This window comes from Chlamydotis macqueenii, chromosome 1, assembly GCF_036417535.1.
Source record: "Chlamydotis macqueenii isolate bChlMac1 chromosome 1, bChlMac1.mat, whole genome shotgun sequence".
In the NCBI taxonomy this organism is placed as follows: Eukaryota; Metazoa; Chordata; class Aves; order Otidiformes; family Otididae; genus Chlamydotis; species Chlamydotis macqueenii.
In genome coordinates this window covers 131,512,684-131,532,142 of record NC_141556.1, presented here as the reverse complement: position 1 = coordinate 131,532,142, position 19,459 = coordinate 131,512,684, and the positions used below count along the sequence as shown (strand labels likewise).

Here is a 19,459-nt window from a genome sequence, read left to right as displayed (position 1 = left end):
CCTCTTTGAATATCATTAGTGCTCACTGCTTACTTGAGAGATGTGTTGGAGAAGTAATAAAATCACGTGCTGTTGTTAGATGGACAGTTGTTCTCCCCATGTAAACCAGTGGTATAGCCTTTTTGCTTGCAGATGCCAGAATATTGTATGTTTGATGATCAGCTGAGTTTTAATCTTGTATATTTAGCGATAAACTACCAATTAGTAATAAAGTTACTCCTTATAGTCTGCTGTATAGTGGCAAGTTCTTAGGAAACATGAAATCCCTACAGTGGCAGTGATGCAGACAGATATTGTACAAGGAATCAATCATTTTAGAGGAGAAAAATGGTAGCGTTTGAAATTTTAAAAAATTATCTGATTAAACACAAATCAAATAGATGTTAGTTAATGGTATTTAGAACTCTAATTTTGTAATGTTGATTGAAAAATGCCTGTATGCTAAGGTAGCTGCAATATATTCTAGTTTACATGTGATAATTGGAGCAGAAATGTAGTACTTTGAGGAAGAAGTTAGACACTGATTGGACCCAGGAAAACTTCCCTCTCCTGAGGTACTCTGCAAACTGGAGTACACGTGAAAAATGGGAAGGAGAATGATTGTGAGAGTGTGAAAATGGCAAAGCAAAACAGAGTAGAAATAAAAATAGCTGTTGCGGGTTTTGCCTTTATTAGCTAGCCAGCCTGATTTTCACGGAGAAGAAGTTGATCAAATGTCTTGGATCTGGGCCATGTCTCCTTGTATATTACTTTGTACAGATCCTGGCATCACAGGGCCCTGAATAAGACTAGGCTGGCTGGATTCTTGTGTATCACAAAAATACATTATTTCATGTAAAGTGATAATGACACTTTCTCCTCTTGCTTTTTGCAAAGCTTTGATGGTACATTCCATGTCCTCAAAGCTGCTTCAAAAGTCATGAGGGCATAGATTTAAGTAGGAAAAAAAAATAAGACAATAATGGCATTTCATCTTTGACATTTTAGGGGAGTATTTAATTCAGTATTTATAGTCCTATTATCTTGATAATATGTGGACACCTTATTGGAGAACTTCTGGTTTTGGTAGAATATGATATTTAAACGAACACCGCCCCACCTCCATTAGCCTATCTGGTCTTTGTTCAGAATGCATGTAGGATTCCTTGGGGAGGGGGGTGAAAAAAAGGAAAAAAAAAGTAAAGAAAAATATCATTACAGTTCAGATATTTCTAGTTTATCTCTAGAAGCCTCCCAAATTGTGCTGAACTTCTAACCCTGAGCTTAAAATCTGTCATTTTATACATTGACTTATGAGAGTGAATGCACATTTTCTCATCCCATCCCCATTGCGGCTGCCCTAGGCCCCTGCAGTTGGGTGTAGTAGTGTTTATCAGGAGTAAATGGATGCATTCCTTTGATTAACTTCATTTGAGGGATTCCTGATATTTAATGATGCTGTGGGTTGTTTGGCTCCTCTCCCTTCCACTAGCAAAGAGATTTCCGCTGCTATTATCAGCCACACTAACTTTTCAGCACGCTTCAGCATTTCTCATGTGCAAAGACCACAGCTGTATTTGAACAATGTGGTCATTGTAGTCCAACAATAAGCGTCCTAAATATAACAATAATTATAACCTCTTATGTTCAGAACAATATTGATAATCAGAGATAGTAATCCCTGAATTTTGTAGAAGTAGAGCTTGACACTGGTCGTTGCAGTGTTATCCACTTTTAAAGATTTCAGATGCTTTGCAGAACTTGTATGTGCCTGTGTAAAGATTTGGCTTTGCTATACAGATGGACATAATGGAAACAAAAAGCACTCAGAGAAATATGAATGATTACATTTATCAGCAGCTAACAAGAACACATTGGATATTTTTCTTGTAATTAACGAGTCTAACTTGCCATAATAAGCCCTCATATAAGTAGTCTAACAGCAAGGACTGATTTTATTGAAAATGTGTCCTATTAGACACTGCACCCAGTTTGATCTTGTATATCTTTAAATCATGCTTGTAGCTAGACTATGTGTATCCTTTCTGTCTCTCTGTCTCCTTTTTAAAATTTCATTTTCTTCTTTTCAAGAAAACCCTTTTAAAATTTGGTCAGTGTGAAACTCTTTGTAAAGGAGAGGCGTTGATAAGCCCTGTATAATCCACTTAATCTTGATGTTTCTCCAATTGTACGGGCAACAAAATTGCCGTTTATTGCCAACGTGGTCATACAATTCATATATCTAGGTCTTGTGAGAGTTCACGATCATGAAAAGAGAGTGTATTTGTAGGCACTGAAACAGCAGACATGTCAGAGTTACATTCCTCAAACAGGATTTGATTTTTTTTATTACAGAATTCGTAGTGACTTGAGACAGCACTTCTTTCACCTCAGACATCTGTTTCAACCCACTGCTGTTGCAAGTACGCTCTTCGACCCCTAGGTTCTCACCTGGCATAATGTCATCTCCTCATTCTCTGGTGGCTTTTCCTTTGACCAACCGCAAACCCCTCTCCTGGCAAGGACCTTAAAAAATATGCTTCTATTTCAGTTCCTCATTTTGTGCATCTCTTCAGGAGCCCAGTGTGGCACCTTCCTTATTTACCTCACTGCAGTACCTGGTACCTCTGGTCTAGTAGCCAGGGTCTCAGCATTTATAATACCTTCAGGAGGAGCTGGATTTGGATTATGTTGCCGCTTCTCATGTTCACGTATTTTGTCTTTTGAATATGCTTTTCTGGATGTACTAGTTAGTATATAGCCAGTGGATATCAAGTGGTTTGGCGTCTGTATTGTGTTTCTCTTTCATTGTTTAAAAATGTAGGTTTTAGTTAGTAGTACATCTCAGCTAATGTTTTAACTATGAACAGTTGAAGGTTCCTAGGAAAAAAGTACATCTACCATAAACTGCACATGGAAAACATGTAGTTGTGTACTATATTCTATGAATACAGATGTTACACCACAAGAAAGAATCATTTGGATCATCTCAGTCATTTTTAATGTTCGCTTTTATTGCTTTTGGAATTTTCTTTGATTCAGAAAGGGGGAGAGGGAGTGAGAGAGAGAGAGAGAGAGAATAATTCTATAGAATGAAGGACAAAATGTTACGTAGTTAGAGGGCTTTTGCCTGAAATTGCAGATAATCAGTGTACAAAGGGATTGTCCTGCTCTTTTGCAAATACTGCTGTAATCCATGCATTTGGCAATTCTTTTTTTCATTAATCCTGTACCCATTCATAAGTCCAGGGTCTGCAATTAATTTTTTTTCCACCGGTTTTAAATATATTGTAATGTTTTCCCAATCTGTAATTAAAGCTACTTCTGGTGTTTCTTTTGCCATCCTACCTGCGGTGCTCCTCTGGGATGGGGCCATCCTGTCTACAGTAGGCATTTGCCATCTTCTGCACTTAAAACATTCTGTTCTTTGCACCGTCTTTTGGCACTGATAACTGTGACATCTGTTCATCACATGTGAAGCCCAGGAGGTGCTGAAGACCCCGAAGCAGTGAGCATCCCTTACGTGAGCATTTCTTACGTGGGCAGGGGAGAACTGTCTTTGCCTCTCCGGTGGGGAAGTGGCTGGCTTGGCTTGCTCCCGGTTTCTGTGGTGACATTCAGGCTGAGGGACATGGAGAGTTTCCAAATGCCCATCTCCCACGTACAGATTGTGGGGAAACCTGCCTTTCCTAGTCTCTCCTCTTGCGCTCCAGTTCTCCTAGGGAGGACATGTGAGTGTCTACCTCAAATAGGAGCTGATGTGGCGAGGAGAATTGCTCGCTCTGGGCTGCCCGCAGTGTCTGTAGCCAGGAGCAGCTCTCTGGTTGAGGTTGAAGAGAGGGAGAAGTTTTGTTGGTTGTCTTGCTCTTTGAGATGAACAAAGCTTGGATTTTTGTATAATTAAAGTGAATAGGTTAGTAGCCTACCAGCTCTGGATTAATAAAGCCTGGGTAAAAATGCATCAGTCATAGCACAGTGTTTTAACTGATCAGGAGCTGAGTTGAGCATTTATGTGCAGTTTCAAAGGTGGTCCGTCTGTAAGAACAGTTGGCTTAAATTTAATGCATACTTAGTGGTGAGCAGGGGGAAAAAAAACATATTTTTTTTCTTAGCATTTAATGTTTTAGTAGTCCCTTACTTCATGCTGGTTTAGATAAAAAAATTGCAAATCAGTTTACAATCTGAAAAGGCATTGGATAGTGCTACATAAATGCCCAGCTTATATTAAACTCTAGTTTAGATTTTTTAAAATTACTTGTTAAATTCTGTGTTACAGTCCATTGCTTGAATTTGTATTTGTTAAGGTGTAAAACTGATGGAGTTCAGGTAGGGCATACTCTTTCTGTTCAGATTCTGATATTTAAAGAAAAAGGAAAACCTCAAACCTGTAATTTGTTTTTTGAGAAAGCTATGTGTCTTTTGCTCCCATGCAAAATTATTCCATGTATGGTCTGTATGATATTGCTTTTAAGTAAATGCTGGGTTTACAGAACCAGGACTTGCTGAGGGAGGTTGTCAGTTTGCATCCTCATTCTGATTTACCAGGGGAGCATAAAAATACACTCCCTTGTCAAAGTTTCGGGTATGATAGTTAACCCTGTAGTGTTCATCATCTTTCCCTGAACCCCAAACTGAAAAGAAGACTCATAAGGACACGAGCTCTATTATTTTCACTGTAGTTTTTCAGTCTTAAGGAAATACTATTTTGCCACCAATTTAGGGAAGAACGTTCTACCAAGTTGCCACTATTTTTAGAACTGTATTTTCTCATGTAGCTGAACAGCTTTTTTTTTTTTTTTTTTTTTTTTTACAAATTTTAGTTCAGATCTAGCCATAGAAAAAGTCTGTTTTAATACTTTTTAGTCTCTTTGAGGTGAGAGGAAAGACTGAACTGCTTGCAGAGGAGGAGCAGACGGTGGAATCAGAACCTCAGGATATATTTGATGGAGAGGGGCATACCACAGATGTGCATACACTGTTCTGACACTGAATTACAGGGTGATTTGTCTGTTTGCTTGTTTCAAAAGATAACCTGTTACACACATCAAAATAAGACAGTATCTCCAGAGAGATCATGAAGTGTGCAGTTGTGTTATTAGTTAGGAGATTGCAAGCGTGGAAGATTTCCCTGGAGAGTAGTGCTGCATCTTGCAATCTTATTCCAGAAAATCATACGAGTTAAAAAAATGAAATTAAATATTTCTTGATCAGTTTCTGCTGTACCGTTGTAATAAAAGGAATTAATTGCATAGAAATCTGCCCATTTTTGCATCTGTGAGCCATTAAAAATTTTTGATGATTTGATGAACTCTCACTTGGCCCACACGAGGTAGAACTCAGTGACGGAGTAGGGGAAAAAACCCAGCTCCCACATGTTCTACTTGCAAGAAAAACTTTTCTAGAGAAATATTTTTAAATATTAAAACCACTGACTCTTCTGAGAAGTTTATTTTAGAGGAGCTTTCTTTACTTTTGCTATTGTTTTTATTTGTTTACTCCCACAGATGAGGTAGAGCTTGCTTTAAACTTAATGAAAAGAGTTACTCCTTTTCTCTTTAATGCACAGAACGGTCCATCTGTGTACGTAACACCTCAGGGGTATGCCAGCTGGCAAGGATGTGCAATGTATTAATTTAACATCTTAAGTGCTCTTCTAGGCCCCAATCAAACCACCTAGGTAGTGAGTATATAGTGAGATCTGGACAGTATTGCCGGACTCCATGGTTGATAAGCTCAGTGGGAAAGCGTGTGGGGCAGGAGAGTGCTTCTTGAGTAGTTAGCATCCTTGGAGGTCTGTGTTACTTCTGGAGCACAAGACGAGGAATCTTTCAAGAAAAAAAAAGAAATAAAAAGTTACATTATGTAGTGTTTTCTTCAAAGAGTATGTCTAAAAGGAAGAGGAGTACCATCATACAGTTTTGCTTGGAACTCTTTTATTATTGGAACATCTGTGCCTTTACATATACCCAAAAAATCTTGGAGTTATTTTGAGTGAGGAGCAGAGTTGTTGAGCATGGGACTGTTACTTGTGTATTGACATCACAAAACCTGTTTGATATACTATAGGGCCTTATGCATCCAGAATAGATTAATGAACCTGATTTGTGGACAGAGACCACTGTTCTTCATGTATCTAGGACAGTTAGATGCTTGGCAACCTTAATTGCACCCATGGCCAGGAACAGGGAACAGTATATCAAATTGAGTTATTTACTGGGATTCCTGTGGTAGGTGTGTTGTGTGACATCCTCTGATATGAGGGCATCTGGAGGTAGAAATGGAGCAGACCTTGACAGCTAGAAATATTTCTTACTATATTGAAGTTGAGTGGATGTTGGACTTGCAGCAATATCGTAAAAGACAGTGCTCTTAAGAAAGCTGTGCTCTCCCCCTTAGCTTCCAGGATGTTTCCATGGACCCCAGGCACCTGATGTTTTTTTGGTACATCTTGTCCTGTCCCAAGTTAAATGGCATTATCAGCCAGGAACGCTGGTTCCCTGCAGCTCCCCTCCTGTTTCTCTGAACGCAGCAGTGGCTTGCTGGCTGCTTGCTGGCAAACAGGGCTGTCTGCTGTGGCTCTGGGGACAAAAGGTGTGGGTGAGGAATGCTATGGACCTTTTTGTATTATTATTATTTCCTATCCGTGCACAGTTTTGTTTACAAAAAGAATTGCTACTCTTTAATTAAGAAATATAATGACAGAAATAAATTGCTTTAAAAGTATGTTCTGTTTAGGGAATGAGAGGAAGTAATTGTGGCAAGCTATTCTGAAAATGTCACGCAATCTACGGTTAAATTATTTTGTTCCTTCCTGGCTGTAGTTTTTATGAAATTGGTGAGTCAAGCAATTGTCAGTATTATTTTTGTTGTCCTAAATTTTTTCTTACCCTGTATGAACTACATGCATCCGTCTAGATTACGTCTGAATGACAAAAATACATGGATAGCAGGAGGAGGAAGAGTAATGGCTTTATTTAGAATTAACTGTCAGTAAGTGTTTGTTAAGTGCATCTGTCATGTCTTACTCTGGTTTTATGTTGCTGGTCTCTTAGCTGGGAATTCATTTTTTGATACCTTATGACGCTGAACATGTTAATGTTATTATTCTCATTCAGCAGTCTATGTAAGCAGTATGAGACTTGAGTTCAGGAATAGCAGAAGTACTTAATGCCTTCTTTTTTAGTCCTTTAGCAAAAGGACATCTGTGGCCTATTTTTAATACATTTTTAGACAAAATGTTTTATGTATTGTCAAGAATATTTGATTTCTTTAAAAAATAAGTGCCATTATACATATGCTTGTAAAACAGTTCATGCAATTTATATATCAGATGGAAAACCTGGACTAAGAACGGCTTTGGGAAAAAATATGTACAAATATGGATAAATGAAGACTCACATTAGATAATTCAATATAATGGAACCTTGTGAGTGTGTGAACAGGTAAAGTGGATTCCAGAAGATTTGAGAAAAATTATATCCTTTTGCAACCTAAATTTAAGCGTCTAAATGAGTTCTGATAGCACTGGAACTTGGTAAATGGCCTTACTTTCAGGTGTCAGGCAGAGAAGAAGATCTGATTTTTATTGCTGCTTGTCTGTTTGCTAATAATGATGAGCATTGCCTAGAATGTAAGAGAGAGATGGCAGCATTTGGATGCATTCAGGGCTCCCATTGAAATGTTTTGGGAATGTGCAGGACTTGTGCTCTTTGACATATTCTGAAGCAATGATGTCTAAGAAAGAGAGAAATTAAGATCTTCCCCTTGTACATCACACTGACACATGCATGTATTGTGTTGTTTTCCAGTGAAACATTACTTTTGATTAACAAGCAGTTCTAAGGCCAAAGGCAGAGTATTCATTATTTAAGTACAAAGGGAAAAAATATAAAAAATACAGCAGGGCATCCCACAAAGCAGCAGGCTGTATTGTTTTGACTTTAGTAAGTGTTCCTTTCTCCTTTTCCATATATATGTGTGGCAACCAAGTCATTCTATGGATCAGTCTTGGTGCTTCTGATAATTCAATTTCCTTTGCTGTAGGGGAATGAAACCTAGCAGAACAAAAGCTTTAGTAGATCATTACTCTAACTGAAAGTTTAACCATTTGTGTTTTCTTTGTTGGAGAATTAGGGAACAATTTTTAGCTCCTCACAAGCCAGTCAAGCACATCTGAGAATCAGGCTATGTGGCAAGATGCGATACGTGATCAGCCCAGGACCACCATTTTTGTTCTCTGTTAATATGTTGTAATTAAGTGTATGACTGATTTGAGCAACTCTTTGATTAGAAAGGGAAATAAATGGAAGGCATAGCTCCAAATGCTTGATTAACCAAGACCTTTAAGTGGCTTTGTTTCAGAGGCAGGAAATCAGGCAACAGGCTCTGGAAGGATGTGGTGGAGGCTGCTGGAATTGTGTCTTGGGCCTGAAGTACAGTGTGTTTGTGTGTGGTTTAGTTTTGGTGTGTGAATTCTAGACTTTAAAGCTATGTGAAGATTGCACTGGTGTGTTGTAGTAGAGACAGAGCGTGGGTGATGCTTGCCCAAGCGCTGAGCCAGGAATGGCAGGCTGGCCTGGCACTGGGGCATCCCTGCCTTCAGTACCAACATGTTCCTCCTGTGAGTCTCTGGAGGTGTGGCTACACCCTAAAAGAGGTGAATAAGAACCAAAAATGCAACAAAACCGGTTTCAGAGAAGCTTTATGCTATAAGTGGGGGCTCTTATGAGATAGCTGGGGCTCAACAGTCAGATCAATCTTTTTTCCTCTGTGTATTTTCAGATTTTTCAGACATCTTGATTAGCAAGTAAAAATACTCTCACTTCCTTGTAAACTAACGAGCAGATGTCTTTTCAATAGTAGGGATTGTTTGAAGACAATCAGAAAGGTGGTATCTCTCAAGAAGCAGCTAAATTAATGCATTCGGGTTTTGTCAAATCCTGCTACTTGGTAGCAGTCATGGTGATCCATCAGAAGGTATTCAGACACAAATTTTAGATGGACCACCAAATACCCAAGAGTCTTCCTTATCCCCCTTACAATAGGGATGCACACGCTGCAGAGCTTGCCTGTACTGGTCTGGCCCTCTTAGGCAAAGATTGATAGGGAAGAGATGCATGATGGATTACCTCAAGTTCTGCAGTGCTTTTTGCTTTAGGCAAAAATGTGTCGTCAGCTACATGTCATTAGACTGATAATCAAACTAAATAGCTAGAATAGAGGTGGCTTCCAAAGCTGGACCTGATCCTGTACAACCCTGCACTCATCCATGTCCTGAGCAAATGTGTCGCATGCACTTCTAGGATCTTTTTTAGCCCGGCGGGTCTGTTTCCAGTCCTTGATTACTCTGTTCTGGGGAGCACACCCAGATCTTGATTTTAGTGGGTTTTCATGCTCAGTAAGCATTTATGTGCCATGAGTGACTCCATAGAGCTTCTGAACAGAGGTAGATTGAGCTGGATCTGCTGCTGCAATTGGGGCCCAGTTTACGCATTCATAGTGCTACTGCCTGCCTTGTTCTCTAGAGCTCTTTGCAGCTTGTTTTAGGAGTTGGCATAATCTGTGAAGTGTCAGGGAGCTCAGCAAGTTACAAATGGTGTTGGAGTAGGAGAGGTGCTATGATGTGGCACTGCCGTTTTGTCTGTTGCTTCCTGGGGCACTGTAGTCAAGTGTTGTGTGAAGAGATGGGTTCCTAGCTTAAGGCATCTCCAGCAGCCCCTCCTCGTCATGCAACCTACCATGGCAGAGGTATGCTGTGAGGGAGGTTAAGAGGCACTGGTAGCTAATCGCTCCTGGATGTATGTCATTAAGCATATTCATGCTCCCATTATTCCCTTAGAATTTGTCTCTGGCACAAATGCTTTCCCTTGTTTCAATCTCTTACAGTGCTGTAATAACTAACAGCATCTGTTGGTATGCTGCACTCCGAGCAGGGGTAAGTCTTTCTCCCTTCCCTTGTTCCCTCTCCTCTCTGCTTGCAGATGTAATAGAGGCATTGCTAACATACTTGTTATTAGTGACTGTCAGTTATGCATTCATAGTAGAGTATACTGCAGGAATTCAGAGCTCTGTTTGAGGTTCAGGAATGGCTGGTATTGTCCACAGGTGGAAAAGCCATAGCTGCTATACCTCTCCAAATCTTAAGATTTCTGGGTAGCCTAAAATTATTAGTGATGTTGGAATATTTATCTTAAAGATACAGCAAGTATCCTCCATTGGCTTGATTTTTGCTTCCAGCTGTGCAACAGCACAAAATGTTGCTAACTTTTGTCTTCCCTTCTTCCATCCTGTTTCCGCAGGTCTGGATGACTGCCTGCAGCAATACATAAAGAACTTTGAGAGAGAGAAGATTAGTGGTGACCAGCTACTACGTATTACCCATCAAGAACTGGAAGATCTTGGAGTCACACGAATTGGCCATCAGGAGCTTATCTTGGAAGCAGTAGACTTGCTCTGCGCACTGGTAAACTTCTTGGGGCAAAAAGGAGGGGATTGAACAGTGTTTGCATATTCCCAGTTTGTGTGTGCAAATTTCTAGTCCTAAAGACTACCTGAGTAGTACAAGGAACTCTTGACATGTATGAACAATTTAGTATTTTAAACCAGAGGCCAGATAAACAAGCAATATCTACTGATAGGATGGTGCTTGTTAAATAAATTAGTGTTGGAGATTTAAGGCTTGCATATCTGTCATTGTAGAGAAAAGCTTAACTGATATCACAAAAAGGCTAGACTGAGTTTGGTTTGGCATGTAAAACAGGTGTATATATGTGAATGCAGTAATTGAGTGCCAGTTGCCCTTTATAAACAAAACGTTCTGATGTTAACCCTGTCATTTTTCCTGGATCCTTTCATGCAAATTATGTTTTAGATGATTATTCAAGCTTGCTGAAACATAGCTGCAGTATTTCACAGTAGGAAGGATTAAATACTGAAATAATTATCTTATGTGTAAATAATACATACATCTTTGGAGTATACAGAGGGGTTTTGGTAATGGTCTTTTTGCTCAGGTCTCATCATGCAAAACTGGGATTATCCCCTCGGTGAGGGGTGTGGTGCTGACTTCACCATTTTTACGAACTTTTTGTGTATGCCTGTAAAGATTAGTGATGGATTGGACACACTGTCTGCATTCTCCACTGTGGGAAGGATTCTGAACAGCTCTGCTAAGATATACTTGACTGCCTGAAGTGGTGTTTTGTGGATTTTTAAATGCGTACTACTTTTCCAAGCCTCAAAAGCAGCTTTAAGAAAGCTGAATCCCAGTAGAGACAATCAAAGATGGTAGGCTGAAAGGCTCTTCAAGAAGGGTGTGTGGATTCTCAATACGTAGCAGCTTTTCTGACTATCCTGTTGTTGCATCTTTAGGAGATAGATGTGAGGGACAGTGAAGAGGAGAAAGTGAAGAAGAACAAAAAATGCAAAAGGAAAAGAGGAAGACATTTGGTTTTAAACACGTTTTAGATTCTCCTCTTTAGTGCAGTATTTCTAATAATGCTGCAGAGTGGCTCAGTGCAATAAGTTAACTCATCTATTTGTTTTGTAAATAGTGAAAAGGATGCAATCCTGAAAAAAAAATTGCTACTGATATACAAGGGAACATAAAGAGAGTTATTCACAAAGTACTCTTTTTGTCAGACAGTGCGAAAGGAAACAAGAAAGTAAATAATAAACTGAAACAAAATCTAACTTAGGGTGAACACGAATGACCGTTCTTCCCAGGCACACAGGGAGACAGACTGTAGCTTTTTCAAAAATAACCTATTTTCACTGAAAGAACATTGTTTATTAGCTGATTTTTTTTTTTCCTGGATATGTAATTACAGATGTTATCTTTAGACAAGCAAACACAACTTGTCTTTGTAGCTCCCTTATCTTAGGCACAAGTGTGTGGAACGAAGTTGAATATAAAATAAGGAATTTGTAGCAAAAGCTAACACTGCATCTTTAATTCATGCATCAAATATCTACCTTCCTGGTCCTTGTTTTGCATATATTGTTGTCTGCTTTTCAGAGTTTGTCTGAAAGAAAACTTAATCACTGAAACACAATAGCATGCATTCAGATCACAACTTCTAATTTAAGCTGAGGATTTTCCAGTCTCACAGTTGGCTCCTGGTGGCTCCTCAGGGATGCAAAATGTGATTGTTATATTGATTTTAGTGGAGTTAATTTGAACTTATTGTTCACCAATCAGATAAACCTCTTAGGAAATTTAATTCAGAGGCAATACTTTTGGCTATACTGGTCCTATACTTACAGGCTTTCCTTTTTTTATTGCATCAGTAAGTATCTCTCCTGGTTAGTGCTTGCCCATTCTTCCGAGTAGCCTCTAATGTTGACTGTATTGTTAGGAGAACTTCAAGCCTATGACTCTCCAACACAGGATAACTGCTAGTGCAGATAGTCACTGTGCAAGGTTTTTTAAAATGAAAATTATCTGATTATTTTTTCTGTTTCGTTGGAGTTTGACAGAAGTTTCATGATAGAATTTGACATGAGTTACAAGTGTATGATCCAAATGATTTAAGATCTGTTTGGAGGCTGGAGATGATGGTTAGCATAATGGGGTAGGAATAGTAATGTTAATTTTACCTTGCAAGCGTAATCTCTGATTGATTTTAAACTAATCATAAAAATAAAAGGATTGTAACTTCTGATTCTCCTCCCCATTTTCTCCCAGGTAGTGAGTGACCACCTAAACAGTTTTTGGCATTGAGGACAATTGAGGGGGACAGAACCACCTCCCACTGTTCATTCCTGCTCCCACTCTGTATGGGAGAGTTTCCATGGCAGAGTTGCCACCAATGAGGAAAGCTTCTGCAATGCTGATAGCTGATGTATTTTAGAAGCTGCTTTCTTCCTGTCCTTCTTCCCAATTTTTTTTTTTTTTTGGGTAAACTGCTACTTGCGGTTTCTGCTCTGTCAGCTGTGGATATGGCAAATGGCAAACCAGCTGCTTGTGTTGCATGCCTGTAGGTCAACAATGGGGCAACATTTTCTTCCTGGAGCAGAGTGGAGAGCCTGAACAAGTATGTTTGGCTGGCATGGGAACCTAACCCAGGCAGAGGCTATTGAACATCACTAAACAGACAAACTACTTGCTGCAGTAGTAGTTAGGAACCAGTTATGATTGATAGCACTATTCAAAGGATGCTCTTTATTGACTTTTGACAGAAGGTGGGTGGGTGGCTGTGGTCTCTCACAGTATTCCCCTCCTGTCATAAGCACTTGAAACAAACGGATCCTTCAGCGTTCGTTAGCTAATCAGAGAGCAAATGGTGGCCTGTGCTATCCGTCTTAGTAGAGTCTCTCTTGGCTGCCAGCCTGCCATACTGTGCTCTTGACAGGAAAGCAAGCATCCTGGGGGTGAGATTCACAAGTTTTCTTTTCCTGTGGTGCTTCAAAGAAGGAGGAATAAAGATTTTGCCCAGCTGCTACTGCTGTTATAGGTCATGCTTGCTGATAATGGTGGGGGCGTACATAACGCATACCAGCACTGAAGCTGAACGTGCTCCAGGAGAGAGCGGGCAATGTAACTAATGTGGTTTGTTTCTTCACTCTCTTCTTCAGTCTGTGAAGGTACGAGCACATTCAGTAGATTATCTTGCTTCGGTGTGGTCTTGTGTTTTATAAAATCTGTATGTCAGAAAGGGCAAGATAAATGAAACATTCTCTGTGCTTAAAAGAAAGAAATAGTCTGTGATGCTGTTTCATTGTTGTGTGATTTTTTGATCAGTCCCTGAGAAACCACCATATGGAGATAACAACTGTAGAGTTGTTCTGTTTCCAGCAAGGCACGTCTCTTGTCCTTCCCTTTCTGTTCAAACTGGGACATGAAACAGAGATAAAAATGGTGGCACCAACAGGTAGATTCCTCCTTGAAGTGGATATGCATGTTTATTCATACCGACAGAATCTCAAAAAATAAGTGACATCTCAAAACTGGTTGAAAAATGGTGAACTAAGAAACTGCATGTCCTGCTCTAGAGGTATGGGAGAGACTGTACTGAGTTAAGTACCATGGTACTTTTTCTCCAGGCTACATACACTTGTTCATCAGTTATAAAAATTACCACCCAGATCCAGCCTCAACACTATCCTTTTCCGTACATGTATGGCAGTGAAAGTGTAAGCAATCTCATCAATAAACAAACAATAGTGTAGCAGACATTCATCCACACATAAGATGTGATGAGCCTTGTTTCTCTGATGGTTGCTTTAAGAACTGGATGTGTATGAACAATACCAACCGAAAGTAAATTGAGGAAAGACGGAGGTGATGCTTATGAAAAGACAAAATACATACCGAAAAGCAGATTACTTAAATAATGCACTTCAGGTCTGGAGTGCATCTGGAGATTTTGTAGCTCCTAAAATATCTAACTGTGCTGCAAAAGGCGAAGAAAGGCCCAGAATTCTTTTTCCATCATCTTTTTGTCAGGAGATAGTGTTTCATTTATCAAAACTTGGTATGACCATATTTTGCTGAGTGTCCATGGACTCTAAATTTTATATCTCCTCAGTATCATATTTTTCCCAGAGAATGCTACCCTTTGCCTCGCTGTTGGGAGAATACAAAGACTGCAGACTGCACAGCCAAAGATTTCTTCTTTCATCTTTAAGAAAATGATCTAGTTTGCCTGACATATCATCACAATGCCTTGATGCATGAGGATTTATTTTTTGCTTTACTTCTCCAAAATATCATGTACATTTTGTTCAAATGAAGATTAAATCAGTTTCATTTGATTTTGAATTTGAATTTGATTTTCAAGTATTTTTTAAAAGGAGACCTTGAAGTAGGAAATATTTTGTTCTGGGAAGATAAGAATTTTCAGAAAACTTCACAAATAACTTTTAGATGCTTTAAAGTTTTCCTTAAACAAAGAACTTAGTAAAATCCCTGTGAATTTGTAAACTACTTCTTCAGGGAATCTGTATTTCTGTAGAATAGAATTTGGTTAAAAACCAAAACAAAACAGTTCTTGCTTTGTACAACATACTGGTTTAATGCTAGTAACTTAAATCTGCTGTGCCTGCACAGGAATTTATTATACACTGTATATTTGAATCTGTAAAGCTAGAAGATTGCAGCAGATGAAATAGCATTATTGTTTGGCAGAGAAAACATTGGTGTGCACTAACAGCGTGAAATTACTTATCATTTACCACTAACACAAAACATTTATATGCAAATGAATGTAAAAAATAGATCTACTTTACCCATGAATGATTTGATTCCTCTTAAGAATTATGCCTTTTATCTTCATTTCATCTTCTTGCCATTTCTTACACAGAAATTCCTTCCTTTGCTCTTATCACTAGTCAGATCTTAAAACTATTTTTGTCAGTAATAGAGAATATTAGACTTAATCACTGTAGTGCTAAATGAGGAAGGGTTCATTTCAGAATGGAGATTTGTGTGTACTGAAGTTGGCATTTATTGTTAATATTCTGCATGCTCTTAACAGAAAAATGACTTACCCATTTTACTATTGCCCTTTCCAAGTTAAAGTTCTGCCTATATATATCATCTGCCTTCCTGTCTTCAGCTAATGCAACTCCAGAGAAGGAAATCCTGAAGTCCATCACGAGATCAATAAAGCTGAGGAGATAAAGGGTTTCTGATAGCTCATATAGATCGTGTTGAACATGTTTGTTGCTGTTGTTAGTAGATCTTTTATACAGAACTGCAGTAAACCCTGTGGTATGCCAAAGACAGTAAATGCCTATATGCAATGGGTGAATGTCCTTCCTCCTATCTGCCTCAAGAATCACTTACGGATCCTAGATACTTTTCTTAGTTACTTTTTCTTTAGACTGTTTGGAGTTTAGGATAAGTGCAAAATATATGCCCTGGTTCATACAATCATTGCATGATTTGGTTTGGGAGGGACATGTAAAGATCATCTACTCCAACTCTGCAGTTAAAAGCAGACTGGGTAAAAAGTGGTGTTAACAATGTAAAATGTTTTAAAGAGGTAGGGTATTCATAACAATCTACTTATTGCCTTTTTTTTTTAAAAAAAAAACCTGTTGATTAGCTCGTTAAGAATTTGTGAAATGCATGTAACTGAATTGAGTGGTAGTTTGAAGTCTAGAGAAATAAGAGCACTTGGCTCGCTAGGGACAAAATGACATAAGAAAGCAGAAAAACAAAAAAAAATAATAAGCACTTGGTCTTGCAGAATCTGCTGATTGAATAAGAGTAAGAAGAATAGTTATATAATTGCTCTATTAGTGCTACAAAGCATAACCAGGTCTTGGCTTTTTGATGTGTTGCTTGATTGTGCTGTGGGAAAAGAATAGCATTTTTCAGGAAAGGGGATGATGACGATGATTATGAATCTTTTGTGGGTTCTGTAGGGCTAGAAGTATCATGCACCTGAGTTTTTTCTGACTGCAAACATTTAGGACAGATATTTATTCTGTTTGAAATAATTTGCCTTTTAATCAGTATATGTTTAATAATTGCATTAAATGGTAAGTGTCATTTGACCTATCTGGCTTTTTCTCCTTATCTACTTACTCTGATTCTGTGTTTATGAAACAGATGTGTAAGGATTACGTCTTGCGCACTTCTAAATTACCCCATATGTCAGTGCTATTTGAAGGAGAGATAACCCTTAGTGTTGGCATTTCATGACGCTGGAAGAAGGGTTGTTAGAAATATATATCGTAGGCAGATCTGGTGAGGTATGAAGTTACATAAGGCACCTTCCATATGACAAGCTGTGCTCTCAGTTGCTCGCAAGTTTGGGCTGGTAAGCTATCTGTCTCATACTTTATGGGATGCATTCAGCTAAGTGTATTGAAGAAAGAAGTTTGGATGCATTTTGTTAGTTTTTAAAAACAAGTTTGGCAATAAAGGTTGGAATTTTTCCTGGCGAATTTTTGGCCGCCCCAAATTTTGAGGGATGGTGTTGAAATGGCTGCCATGTGCTGTAGTATCCATGTGTTCTTGTTTTGATTATTCATTTTAAAACTTCCCCAGGCTTCCTGAGAACTGAGGACTCCATGAACTTTATAGTTTTCAAGTTGCTTGTTTAAAAGCAATAAATATTACATGCAGAAATGATGCTCAAGAATTAAATGTGAAATAAGAAAGCACTGAGAAATACAGAGGAGCAGAATTAAGCTTGCCTGAGGTTACCTTAAGTCCATTTCTTAGCAGTCATATGCTATTCTTACCTAAGACTCCTGTGTTCAGTTTGTGAATAAGTGGAAAAAGACTTTTTTAAAAGTTGCCTTTGAGAGAAAACTTATGATTTCATCCTTATTGTCAATCCTTATTATCCATGTTACTGAGATCTATCAGGTGTAACAGAGAAGATACATTTCTTTAGACATAATTTATTATACATTGCACATTATTTATTACACAGTACAGTGATCTAGACTATAATATTTGTCTTTTCAAAATGCTGCCATTTTTTAACTTGTTTAAAAAATAATGTTTGTGTGTGTGGCAACAAATATTTGCCAAAGAAAAATAAACCTTTGCCTTCTGTAATTTATACAGTTATGGTTGCCTTCTGCAGAGGGGCAGCAGAAATTAATCGATGTAAGCACTGCTATCTGCTCTGCCTGCCGGGAAAAACTGGTTTTATTTTCCTTTTGCCCCCAGGCACCAGTGTTACAGTAGTGTCTTTGGTTCCCATCTTGTGTCCCTTCAGTAAGAGTTAGCACTGGTTGCTGCATGCCTTCTGCTCCACATGGTTTCCAGCAGCTTTCTGGGCTGAAAGAGAAGAAATGGTTATTTAGGGAGATAGACAGAGGGGCCATATGCTCATTTATCTATCTTGAGTTATTTCTATGAGTCAAAAGATGTCCTTGAACTTAATGTGGCCTTTGTGCTTGGGGATGTATGGACATTTGTGGTTACATAAAAGTTGTGATCAAGACATCTGTTCTAAGGGATTTCTGGATTTGTTAATGGGACTGTGGCTATGTCTATATTGCATATTGCGGTGTGTTTAGATCTGGACTTCTTTTGGTATCTCAGCTTGGCTTTTTACTTAGCTGAGATGTCTTTGCCCTTGCAACAGACAACATAAAAACACCCTAAACTAAGTGTCTCAGCAGCTTCTAGATGCCCTGTATGAGCCAGCAGAGATAGTTAGGGACACTTCACTTTTTAGCCTGTGCTGGCAGTGTGAGGTTCACTTCCCTGCCAGCAAGGGTTAAGTGAATTTAACACAGGAAAGAGGTGAAATGAGCTCTGATATTTTATTTTATTTTATTTTCAAATGAGGGGTGGGGGTGGGCACAACTAATAAGCACTGATCAAGCTAATTAAAAAAAAAAATTAACTTTACTTCCAAAGTTTGGTTCCTGAACTCTGTTTCTACCCTGTGGTGCTGCTGGCAAGGATGAGCTGGCAGAGGAACTAGCCTGGCTCCTCTCACCAAAAAAAAAAAAAGCCAAAACTCGTCAGCATGATTAGAGCTGCTGCTTGTCAGTGTGTGACGAAAAGAGCTACAATTCATCACTCACACTGTCATGTGAAGCTACAGAAGAGTAATTAGCAGGTAAAATGTCTATTAATAGCTCCCACCACCTTTAGTTCGAACACCTGCTGACAAGCTATTACTCTGTGTAGTTTAGCTTCATCAAGTTCTTGTTTTGTGATTGCCAGAAGAGTCTCCATTAGAGCCTTTTCTGTTGAGGCGGGGTGTCTCTGAAGAGACTCTTGCTCTGTGGCCTCTCGTTGAGAAAGTGGATGTGTAGACTTACTTTGCTTCTCGTAATCTCTACAAGCATGCAGAGGTTTCTTTGTGGTTCTTTCAGTAACTGTAAATTTATTTCGGCTAATGAAAGCATAACTTGTATTAGTGCTGGCTAAATGCAAAGTAGGAGAAGACAAAGAATTGTCTCCTTTGCCTGCAATTATCTTATGTTGCTTGAAAATAAAATCAGTGCATTTCTAAGAAAACCATATTGTTAATAGTATATTATCACAGATAAAGTATGATTAAACTTGGCAGTTATTATATAAGCAAGCTTTTTTCCAATACTAGAACATGCAAATCTTTGTTAATTTTTAATGTGGGCCAAAAATATTAGTGATAAACAAAGTGGGGATTTTGTTAGCTTGGTTGCAGTTTTAGGATCCTGCTACTTGAAGGCTTCAATAAACACAGCTGTCCAAAAATATATTCTGCCTGAAATTTATCTCTATTTTTCATCCGTGGCTTTATCTGTCTCATATTGCAGGTGGAGACACCGAAATTGGTACCTTTCCTCATTTAAGACTGAACTTCTTATGTAGCTTAGGTGTTACATTTTGTCCTTCAGTTTTTTATGTTAAAGAACACATATACATTTGATGAATATGTGTGAAAATAGACTTTGTATCTGTTAACATAGTCTCTTCCTTTCCACATATCTGATGGTGAAAATAGACATCTGAAAAAGAGTGTGGCTGTAGGTGGCCATCCCTTGAAATGTTAACAAGAGGCCACTAAACTTTGAT

General features: G+C 38.7%; 1 protein-coding gene across 7 annotated transcripts in view; it reads left to right on the top strand.

The window, feature by feature from the left end:
* CNKSR2 (connector enhancer of kinase suppressor of Ras 2) overlaps window positions 1–19,459 on the top strand; it is a 213,191-nt gene that overhangs the window by 26,450 nt on the left and 167,282 nt on the right. For all 7 annotated transcript variants that reach the window (XM_086767283.1, XM_086767251.1, XM_086767275.1 and 4 more), the window contains exon 2: window positions 10,278–10,441. In XM_086767283.1, the coding sequence (XP_086623409.1) occupies window positions 10,278–10,441 (164 nt within the window). The remainder of the gene's footprint in view (window positions 1–10,277; window positions 10,442–19,459) is intronic.